Source organism: Manacus candei, unplaced genomic scaffold (genome assembly GCF_025592945.1).
Source record: "Manacus candei isolate 608988 ecotype Guabito, Panama unplaced genomic scaffold, ASM2559294v1 h1tg000011l, whole genome shotgun sequence".
In the NCBI taxonomy this organism is placed as follows: Eukaryota; Metazoa; Chordata; class Aves; order Passeriformes; family Pipridae; genus Manacus; species Manacus candei.
Window position 1 is genome coordinate 16,866,683 of NW_026138059.1, and position 12,291 is coordinate 16,878,973.

Here is a 12,291-nt window from a genome sequence, read left to right on the forward strand (position 1 = left end):
TTAGTCTTATTTTATAAGTAGTTAAATTATCTAGCCATTAAACAGTGCCTACTTGACTGCTTGTTAAGTTACATTAGAAAAGATCATAAAAAATAAACCTAGCTCTAGGTCATTCTTCTGGCTAACTCAGTGAGCTGGTTTTAGTTTTAAGCCCCTCTAACATGCTTATTGCAATAGTTAATTCTCTTTAGATTTCATTCAAAAATCTTGCCAGAGAGATAGTTAATCTTTTTGTACCTTGTAGGTTAAATACAAAAAAAGAGCTTGATATGATTTAACAATATTTCTCAGTATTAACACTGATAATTAAAAACTATCATTGTTTAAGACTGCTCTGTTACATAGCAATTACCTTGTGTACATTTACAAGTGTATCCATTGATATGATCTTCACAGGTTGAGCCATGTAGACAAGGTGACGAATTACACTCATTAACTTCTATTTCACAAAACTGTCCAGAAAATCCAGCAAGACACCTGAAGTAAACAACATTCCAAAGTGTTATACTGTGTATAAACATCACATAAAATATACCTTGTGTGGAAACAATGTGTCTAATATATGTGCATTAGCAAGACACGATCCCATATATTCCCTTTTGTTTTAAGGAGTTTACTGGAACTCTTCCAAGTTTCATGTTGCAACCTATGGTGGTCTTTTAGGGGATTTATGATGGCAAAATCCATCCACGAATTTCACATCTGGATCATAATCAAACATAACTGTCTCAATTACAGTTTACTGGTTTTAGCAAGCTGAATACAAACCTTTCTTAATGTTCTCTTGGGAGACTACCTACTGAAATAGTTTAGCTAAGTAACTGCAGTCTATGTTTGTAAAAATTGCTTGTTGACAAATATTACACTATGTAAACTACAGCATAAAAGATAACCTTCAGGGACAATGATTTCATTATCATTCTAGATATCAAATATTAGTTATCTTGAAAAAACACTTCTGTAGTTTTGTGGTTGTAAATTCTATGGGATAATTGATATCAAAATAGTTCTATATAATTTCAACATACAATACTCACAAGACCTTTAATGAAGTTCAGAAATTCTTCTAATCTCATTATTGAAACACATCCTTGCACAGTTTTACTGATATACACAAATATGTTCTGAAAAACAGGGTCCCATAATGGTATTTACATGTATTATTTTGAGATGCGTTATACATAGATATATTTCACGAGACAATGTATTCAAAAACTGCTAGTAATTGGGTGGTGCACATCTTCTGTGTTGTCTTCGCTCTAATGAAAAGCATAAAAGTTTATGCCCTGCTTAGAGAAAGATGAGTACATAAACAAATTACCTTTGAGTAAATTCAAACAGTCATGTCACCTACTCCTTAAGGTGTGAATACAAAACATATCATTCGAATGAGGTACCTGCAGTGTCTATCTTAAGCTTTCCAGACCCTGAAGCAAAAGAGAAGGAGGATGGACCATGAAACAGGTATGCCTAAAGGATCATTGCACTATGTATCAGTAATTATGTTTTGGTTTATTTTTGCTTTATTTGAGCACATTTTTTTTTATTTTATATGAAATACACTCTGGGTAATTAGAATTTGGGCCCCATCCACCCCTCCAGATTCTCTCTCTCTCTTACACGCTCTCACACACTCTGCCAACAACTTCTGGCTGTTGTTGATATCTGATTTTCACAGGAGCAAAAAAGAACAGCTCCAATTGGTCCCTCAGGGGGAACTCTCCTGGGACCAATCACCTCTAGGCCCCCCCTCCTTCTGCACTGACCTTGGTCTACACTGTTGTTCACGTGTTCTCACTGTGCTCTTCCCTGGCTTTAATTCTTCACAGAGCAACAACCTTCTGTTCTTAAATATGTCATCACAGAGGCATTACTATCACTCCTAATTGTAGGAGCCAGTTCTTTGCCATTTTTAACCTGCATCTGGCATTATCTGCAAATTGTGATGAAATTATACTTGCAAACTTTCTATTTTGCAATCATTCCTCACTTCCTACTAATCTCATCTGAAATGGAAGCTCTATCTTCTACTATGAATACAAGAGTTTATTAATGTCCTGCAGGAAGCTAACAGGCACTTGCCCTGGTTGTGAGAAGCACAGTTTCAATAGCACCTATATTAAGTATCACCCGCTGGAACTTCTGCGTGGCCCCGGGGGCCCCCCCCCGCCGGAACCTCTGCGTGGAGTGGGGCTGCCCCTGGGCCCATGCAGGGCTGCCCCCGGTGGTGGAAAGGAGAGGGAGAGCTTCGCTGGCAAGGCTTTGCGCCCTTGTGGGAGAGGAGAGCGGAGGCCTCGGAGCACACAGAGGTTTTCTGGTCCAATCTGGGGGAGTGGAAGGGTGCCGGGCGGGCTGTGCGGCTCCTCAGACTGACAGGAGGGCAGGCGGGGCAGCCCTGCATGAAGTGTCGCAGGTAAGCGGTGCGTGGGAAGATATGAGGCAACAGAGTGGGGGGAGGATAAGGTCAGGGTGGATAATGGTTTCTTCTGGGGTGTTGGGAGTCTCGGCCAGGCTAGGGCCTTGAGAGGTACTCGAGCCCTGGTGGGTACGGAGGCCGGAATGGTTTTGTTCATTTGTTTGGTTTTGGCTCACCTGTGGCTACTGGTATGTTCTGGATGTATTTGTTACATCCTGAAAGGGTGGTTAGGACAAAGGGTTGTTCCTGGGTATTTCCTTGGGATTGAATATAGATAGGTGGCAGAAAAGTAGGAAGTGAAACACTTGCCCTGATCGTTTTAATAGGAATGAAGCCTGCGTACTCCTATGTGGTTGTGAGCTATGCTGGTGATGGTACATGCCTTCGGTAGGGTCACCCATGCCAGACAGGTCAAATCCGTAGGGCCAGATACAATACATCCTTGGGCAGAATATGCTCGTTAGCCTTCTGGTAGTCCTCCTAGGAGAAGGACAACCCTAATCCCAAACTGGGGCAGATGGAGCTCGCATAGCCCTGTAAGGCCATCCATCTAAGAGAAGGACACTCTAATCAAACCTATGTCCTGAGGACCTTGCTGCCACCGTCCAAGCTCGCTCGACCCCAGCAGATGAACCTTAGGATTAAAGGGTGGGTTCAGTTCCGCACATACTGCATCTCACCTAAAATATCCATTGTGCAGGATCAAAGGCCTTACCCACATTTGCAAAGCCCTGTAGTGATGGGTGAGGGTCGAAACGGCAGGTGAAAGATGCACTGGAAGCCGCAGACCCAGCCCCGCATGCAGGCGGTTCAGGATTTTGGTCGTCAGAGACTGACCAGAGATGACAGTCTCTTTGGGCAGCACTCTGAATGTCCAAGCAACCTTTTCAAAGACAGCACTGCTTGCTTCACCCAGAGAGGGGCCTAGAAAAGGTGTTCTAAACAAAGTTCATCTCCCCCTTCACCTGGTTGGTTAACCGCAGCCAATGGGCATCTTCTACAAATGTGGTCACACAAAGATCAAAAGACAAAGCCATATACCTGCCTCCAAAGGTGTACCCAAATTAACTCTAGCATGCTGGAACATCAGAACCATGCTTGATTCTGCGGATAGTGGATGTCCCAAGCGTCATTCTGCCCTAATTGCCCATGAACTGACACGTGTCAACATCAACATAGCCGCTCTCAGTGAAGTTCGCCTTCACAAGGAGAGCAGCCTTAGAGAACATGGTGCCGGTTACACACTCTTTTGGTCAGGTAAATCCAGAACTGAAAGGCATCTCTCAGGAGTTGGTTTCATGATCAAAAATTCTATTGTTCCTAAACTTGAAAATCTGCCGACAGGTCACTCTGACCGCATTATCTCCTTACGCCTCCCACTACAAAACAAGCAGCATGTTGTCCTCTTTAGTATATATGCCCCAACTCTCCAAGCTGACCCTGCTGAAAAAGACAAATTTACACCAACCTGCGCCGCCTTACCCAAAAGCTTCCTGCAGATGATAAGATCATTATCCTTGGTGATTCCAATGCCAGAGTAGGAAAGAATTTTGAAGCCTGGAAAGGAATTTTAGGCAAGCATGGTGTTGGAAACTGCAATGATAATAGTTGACTTCTGCTAGAATTCTGTGCAGAGCAACAGCTCACCATCACTAACACTACCTTTCAGCAGAAAAATAGTCTGAAGACAACCGGGATGCATCCCAGATCTAAGCATTGGCACCTCATTGATTATGTCTTGGTGCAACGGAGAGATGTCTGTGATGTCCACCATACCTGCGTGATGCCTAGTGCAGAATGTCAGACCATCGACTGGTGCGCTGTAAACTTAACTTCAATCTTAAGTTCAAACCCAAAAGGGGCAGTATCCAAGGAGGAGACTCCAAGTTAACAATGTCCAATCAACCACAGTGAGAGACAGATTCCAGGCAAATTTCAAACTAGGCTCAAAAACCATTCCATAGATTCTACAGATGCCTCTCCTGAAACACTTTGGTACCATATAGAAAACAGCATCTTGCAGTCCTCTGAAGAATCCTTAGGGTTCTTCTTCAAGAAGAACAAGGACCGTTTTGATGAAAAGAATCAAGAAATCCAGGAATTGTTGAGGAAGAAGAGAACCGCTTACCAAGCACACCTTGCACTGCCTTCCTGTCACGCAAGAAAAACAGCCTTTCGTCTTGCATGCAGCAAGCTCCAACAGAAACTTTGTGACATCCAGAACAAGTGGTGGATCAATCTAGCTGAAAAAACTTAATTATGCGCAGATACAGGTGATCACAGAGGCCCCGAAAACAGCATATGGGCCTACATACCAGGTACAAAGCCCTCTACTCAGTGCCAATTGTCAAACGCTTCTGACAGATAAAACCTCCATTCTGAATCGATGGTCTGAACACTTTCAGACTCTCTTCAGTACTAGCCATGTAGTCCAAGACTCAGCAATTCAGTCCATCACACAACAACTGGTAAAGTATGAATTGGATACTGCCCCCACTTCAGGAGAAACCCTCAAGGCCATACAGCAGGTGAAAATCAGCAAGGCAGCTGGGGTTGATGGAATTCCACCTGAAGTCTGGAAACATGGGGGTCTTGCACTCCATGCTAAATTGCATGAGTTTGTGGTGCGCTGTTGGGAACTAGGCAAACTACCATCAGAGCTTCGTGATGCAGGCATCATCACTTTGTATAAGAAGAAAGGTACTAAATCAGACTGATTAAATTACTGTGGTATTACTCTGCTCTCCATTGCTGGCAAAATCCTGGCAAGACTACCCTTGAACAGACTAATACCCACTATAGCAGAAGGAATTCTACCTGAAAGTCAGTGTGGTTTCAGAGCTAACAGGAGCACCAAAGACATGGTATTTGTTCTCAGAGAATTGCGAAAGAAGTGTAGGGAACAGAACAAAGGTCTCCATGTAACCTTTGTCGACCTCACCAAGGCTTTTGATACTGTGAGCAGAAAAGGTCTATGGCATATTTTGGAACATTTAGGTTGTCCCCCCAAGTTCCTTAAAATGATCATCTCCATGAGGATCAGCGTGGCCAAGTCAGTTATGGTGATGTACTTTCTGAGCCCTTTCTAATAACTAATGGTGTGAAGTAAGGCTGTGTTCTTGCACCAACCTTATTCACAATGTTTTTCAGCATGATGCTCCAAAGGCCACAGCAGACCTCGATGAAGAAGATGGTATCTACATTTGATACCATACTGATGAAAGCCTATTCAACCTAAGGCGACTGAAGGCCCATAATAAGACCTTAAACCACCTTGTCTGGGAGCTGCTTTAAGCTGATGACACCGCTCTTGTCGCCCACACAGAAGCAGCTCTGCAGCGTTTAACATCCTGCTTTGCAGATGCTGCTGAGCTCTTTGGGCTGGAAGTCAGCTTAAAGAAGACAGAAGTTCTCTATCAAACGGCACCTCAGGAAGTCTTCCATCATCTCCATATCACCATTGGCCAATCAGAGCTCAAATCAGTCCAGGAGTTTAATTACCTAGGCAGCCTCATCTCCTCAGATGGTAAGATTGACGGAGAGATAGACAACAGGTTAGCAAAGGCATATAGTGCCTTCGGAAAGCTTCATAAAAGAGTTTGGCGAAATAAACACTTGAAGAAAAGTACAAATATCACTGTTTACAGAGCCATTGTGCTGTCTACTCTCTTATATGGACCTGAGTCATGGGTCATCTACTGCCACCACCTGCATCTCCTAGAACGCTTCCATCAACACTGCCTCCATACAATCCTAAACATTCACTGGTCAGATTATGTGACTAATATGTCTGTTCTAGAACAAGTAGTAGTCACAAGTATTGAGGCCATGCTGCTGAGAACACAGCTGCGTTGGGCAGGGCACGTCTCCAGGATGAAGGACCACCACCTCCCTAAGATCTTGCTTTATGGTGAATTTGCCACTGGCTGCCACATGAGAGGAGCCCCAAAGAGAAGATACAAGGACTCCCTGAAACAACATCTCAGCCTTGGCCATATTGATCAACATAACTGATTTACTCTGGCCTCCAATCGGGAGGTCTGGAGACACACCATCTATAACGCTGCTGATGCTTTTGAGAAAGCACGCAGGATCACCCTTGAGGAGAAAAGGCAACACAAAAAGAATTGTGCCTTGCAGAATTTAGCACCTAAGGAGTCCTTCTGCTGTACCTTTTGCAACCAGACGTGCCTATATCATATTGGCCTTTTTAGCCACCAATGCGCTTGCAACAGACGTGGGTAGAGCCCCTTCCAAATCTTCGTTCGCGAAGCCTAGCCGTGATGATGATGATATTAAGTATCACAATGAAAAACTGAAACTAGAGGAGCAGCCATACCTCTAAGTGTCTAAACAACCTTGTATATACACAGGCTTAGAATCAGTGGCCAATTTCCACCTATTTGGTAAGACCTATATTACACGTAAATTAAACCCTAGTCATCTAAGAAATCTGTGAGTCAAAATGGTCCTGAAGTGTAACTATAACATTTAGACATTTCCAAAATATAATTAATTCCTAAATCAAGAAAAAGGTTCGCTGATCATTTTAGAGGTGCTTTCTCTTCATGCTTATGCTTTGGGCTACTGGTTGATATGAACACAGAATATATAGTAATGTATATATTATACAGATTAGTTTGTTTGTCAACAATTATTTTACTGAATATAAAACTTGAGAGAGAACAGATGGGACATTTAAGAGAGAGTAAGAATGGAAACAGAACAAGAGGCTGGGAATGTTTAGAGTAGGAAAATACAAAGATCAAAACAGCAGACACCTTTGAACACACGAGAGTCACTGAAGAAAAGGGAAATAAACTTTAAAAAGTGTGTGTTCTGAAATTTTATTTCTGTGACAAAAGACAAAAAGGTATCAAGAGAAAGAAGAGAAGGGTCAAGCCCTGCCCTTTGAGTGACAAAGTTGCTGAGGCACTGGCCATCTGGAGCTAGGAAGAGCTGGTACCCTAGTCATGCTGTATTAGGACCATGACTTTTTTTATGCCCATTTCATCTGAAAGTCTAAAAAAGCAAAAATTCTGGGGTATAGACTGTATGTGCTTGTAAATACTAATTTCCTCATCCTCAGTGTCGGTCTCCAGTAACTAGAGCTAATCTACCTTAGACTTTCTCTTCCTTTCCTGTACCCCTGCACTTCTGGAGGGTGTTGGGAGTTATAATGCATATATACTTCCAGCCCTATTCTTCTAAAGAAGTTGTACTTCTTACAGTTGGATCTTCAAAGTTTACTTTCACTGAGATGTTCAGTTTAAGAAGTTCACCAGTTATCACTGGATGATTCCATAACATGATGGTTGCACTCTCACTGTCCCCCAAAGTCCTGAGATAACAAATTGTCATGTTAAGCCTTGATGACATGAAGATTGTTTTGCTTATAGAGCTAGTTGGCAAAAAAATTCAAAGGTTTGTACTTTTCTCTCGTACTTGATGTCACAAGTGGTTGCAGATACCTAGGAAGATTCAGTCATTGGGTAGCAGTAATAAACCACTGCTGTCTGGGTCCTGAACAACACCTGCATAGTGTGGTGTCTGCATAGTTTTTTCTCTCACATAGTCTCAATCCTCTCTCTCACTACTGTTCTACCTGCAGCAGACTTTTTTCCCCCAACTTAAATACATTTCCCAGAGGTGCAACCACTGTCACTGATGATCTCGACCCTGGCCAGCAGTGGATCTATCTCGGAGCCATCTGGTATTAGCTCCGTCAGACGTAAAAATCCTTGCCACACAAACCCAAAACAGTTGTGAAGATTTATTTTGACAGATAAAGAATTCTAGCATTATTAAGATGAGTTTCATTATGGGTTCACAGAAGCTGCTCTTTGTTCCTGTCTCACAGGACTTTGTACTTTGATTCAGTAAAATAATTATGCACTGAAGGTCTTTTTTTTTGCAAAAAACAGCCAGGACGTTTAAACAGAGTAAGCAAGACAATATACAGAATCAAGGAACTGGTAGGAAAGGGTCTGGAGAACAGGTCTGTAAGGGACTAAATATAAAAGCAATTTGCAAGCTTGAAGATGGCCTAGCTACATACACAGTTCAAGCTAAAATAAAGATGACTCATTCAGGACAAGGGCATAGCAGTCTAAGGGGCTGCCTATTAATATAATGAAGCATCGATCTATAATCTAAGAAAGTTATATAGATACAGAAAGACAGTGAGTATTATTTATATGCGTTTTACCAACCTGTGTTTAGGAAGGACTAACCAGGTCATAAGAAGTATTCACAGATTTAGTAATTTTAAATCATAGTTTAAACATTTGCTACTATGATATTGATAAGCTTACAGAACTACAGGAAATTGTAATGTTATTGATATTTTATCAAACAAAGGTCAGAGAAAATACCACCTGCCTGATTTAAGTATCTCTGTCTCAGTGCTGTAGACATCCTACCCCAAGGCTGGCTATAAAAATGGATCAGACCCCAGCTAATTGTAAGTAATGAGAAACATCCTTGCTTTACATATAATATTTAACAATCTAATGTAGCACATAGGAGAATGATCACAGGTCTGCACTCCTGCCCTTCATTATATCAAATAAAATAATTAAAATTGTAAGTGTAGCAGGGAAAATTACCAAATTAAAAAAAAAGGGATACCTTAATTTTTTTTTTGGAATTTGGATTTATCAATCAATAATAAATACATACTTCTTGCAAAGAATTAGCAGAACTTAGACTGAGAGAAAGAAGTAATTATTTTTCCATTAGTTTGGAGTTCGTCAGATCAAACCCAAGAACATCAATGACATCAGCTTCCAAATCAAAGTACCAATCTTTTTTTTTTTTTTTAGATTAACACTAAAAGAGCAGCAGAGGAATCTATTTATGAATCAGAACACATCTGAGGAAAGGTCTTCCTGAATGTCTGCTGATTTCCAGAGTGCCTCCTACTTTAACATAAACTCAACTTCTTAGACTCTTGTATCAAAGATTATTGATCAAAACATTAAATTTAGACAAATCTGAAACACCCCTCAATTGCTTTACTTCTGAAAATTATGCTAAATAAGATGATAAATTATTTTAGATTCTGGAAGGAGTCATCGGAGAAGGGGTAAGGGAACTTGACAAACTTGTTCAAGAGTTTTATTCTGAAATGGAGTTATTAAAGCCCAATCAGAATTTTGTAATAACAAATTTGGGGTTGCAAAAATATTTGTACTTTTTACATTTCCATATAAAGAGTGAGTAAATCAATAAGAGACTTCAACTCCTAGATGTCCTACAGAAGATCCCTGTTAAAAAACAGAAGTGATAACTGTTGTCATACTTACTTCATGTAATTTTACATTCTAAGGGCTAGTTGCATGCAAACATTTCTACTACACCAAATAGTACATTTAAAACAATTTCGAAGTGATTAATTAATAATTTATTAAGAGAATTAAATGAAGGGTTTTGGTCTATGGCAATTATGGCTGCAGTCACAGTAAAATTTTTTGTATGTTAGTAAACTTTCAAACTCAGAGCAAATATGTAAGAACTCAAATGTCAGCCAGATTTTCCCCTACAATTCTGATTTAAATCCTATTGTAACTCGCCACTCTTTGAGTCTGTTTTGTAACTCATCTTTTAAGTCTATTTTTTACCTGTACCCTTTTCCTTCTTTCCCTCTCTTTCTTCATCTGCCTTGTGACCTTTTAAAGCTTATGAATAATTTGTGTATTAGTGAGCTATGAGGTTCAGAAAAAAACATGGTTTCTACAACATAAAGTTTATTAGGTTTGTCAGGGAGCAAGGATTAACTGCAATTTTACTTAGAAGAAAACATTTATGCTGTAACCTTTACCTGCCTGTGTGACTTATTCAACCTGGTAAAATCAATGTACTTTGTGGACCAGTCCACACAATGAAATTTGTTTGGGACATCAATTTTTCTTTGTAAGTGTGAACCTTGACGACTGTGGTAATGTTTTGTTAATACCTCTCAGTTAGGTAATTAGGACTTTTGGCAGAATAATAGATCAATATGAAAAGTACATGTCCCGAGCAACTGTCTTGCCTAAAATAGTCTTGTAAATGTGCAATCTCTTTTGACATTATTCATGATTATTTTTCATCTTCAAATCTGCATTTTCTGTCCAAAATAAATCTAGTTAACTGCTCTACTGTAACAGGCCAGCTCTGTCACTGCAAATTTATGCTAGGATTGCTATACATTATTAACAAGCTATGAAAAGTCACTGGCTAAATGTCATGGAACCTGAGATATAGCAGTACCTTGGGATTCATATAGCAAACAGTTTAGTTTTAATCATCTTGGACCACAAGGTGCCTTGACATTTGCGAGGCAACTTTTTCCTTTTTAACTTCCACTGGTATCAGACCTCTATTATCTCAACCATAATCTTCAACTTCAAATGTGATAGAAAGTTGTACCTTTTAAATCAAAAAAGTGAAAAATTGATCAAACATGGACCTTATAATTCATTTAATCAATGCTCATATGCTAGCTTGGAAAAAAAAACCACACAGGAAGAGCAAGGAAAACCAGATAATTTAAACACCTTCAGGATTATTAGAGACTTTTCCTGTGAAATACATGACTCTTGTCTTGGCATTACTGAGGTATGACCTTCATGAGAAGTATTAACACTACAAACTTCTGCAAAAGAAAACAATTAATATGAGAACTGATTCATTTTAAATATATGTATCATTACAACACGGTTTCTTAAATCTTTAAATTTTTTTTTTTTAAATTCTTCTACAGTGACAAATAAATTCTCAATTTTTATCATACTTCACTCTCTAACAGCTAACCTTTTGGACCATAAGTTTCAATTTACTGGAAGCCAATGCATAATTTTTGCCCTTTTAAGTAGAATTGTTCACAGAAAAAAAAAAAAGACAAACATTATTTTATTTTACTGAATTTATTTCTCAACATATACAACAGCAAACCAAAATCCTGACCCTATCAACATTGATTTGAATTATGAAATCTGTCTCATTTGGAAGTTACAATGTGACATTCATAAGGTTTTTAATGTTTAGATTGTTTGATTTCTTTCAAACTTTGCTGCTCTAATTTCTGTGTGTTCTTTTTTCCTTATCTTACAAATCTGCCTATACATTATCTGTACTGCCTTAACACACACATGAAAAAAATTGCCTCATAAATTAATATATATTTGAAGCACTGTCATCAGGTTATACATTGAATGACCACAACCCCCCATTCCCCATTCCCCCTACACCACGTGGGGGAAGGATAAGGAGGCAGAAGAGTTGGAAAAAAGGAGTGAAGTTAAGCAACCCCAACAAAAAACCCTACCAACCAACTAACCAAAAACCTTTAAGACAAAATTACAAAATAGCATCTTCAGGTGACAACACTTTTGGTCTATTTTTTCCTTCTATTTCTCACAATGCTGTAATTGATGATTATAACATTAAATTGATTAATATAAAGAAACCCCAACCTATTGGCAGTAGAATCTTTTATAGCATTATTGTTTCACTTATCAAGATACTGAAACTTTTGAAATATTTGTTTCATAAAGGTAAGATTAGCTATGGAGATATTACTGTGAAGCTGATAGAGAATTCAGAGAGGAAGTTTTTATAATTATCTAACAACGGCCAAGCTCCTCATTGCTTTAGAAGTAACTTCTATAGCAAATCACTTCAAGCTTTCTTCCAGATATTCCATTATTCTAAGTTTTGCATCATACATTTAAAACAACTTTCATAGTGAGTTTTACCATGGCCTTCAAGTAACACTAAAAATGCGGATACTGGACATGAGCTTATCTTGGTGGAAACTGTCCCATGTATGTTTTACCATCTACAGATTTTGAGCTTTTACCATATTAAGCTCAGATGCAGTAATTCCTTAT

General features: G+C 39.5%; 1 protein-coding gene across 1 annotated transcript in view; it reads right to left on the minus strand.

Moving 5' to 3' along the window:
* Positions 1 to 12,291, minus strand: part of EYS (eyes shut homolog) — a 671,723-nt gene that overhangs the window by 351,412 nt on the left and 308,020 nt on the right. Inside the window, exon 20 of the mRNA XM_051778236.1 lies at positions 353 to 477. Coding sequence (XP_051634196.1) covers positions 353 to 477 — 125 coding nt within the window. The remainder of the gene's footprint in view (positions 1 to 352; positions 478 to 12,291) is intronic.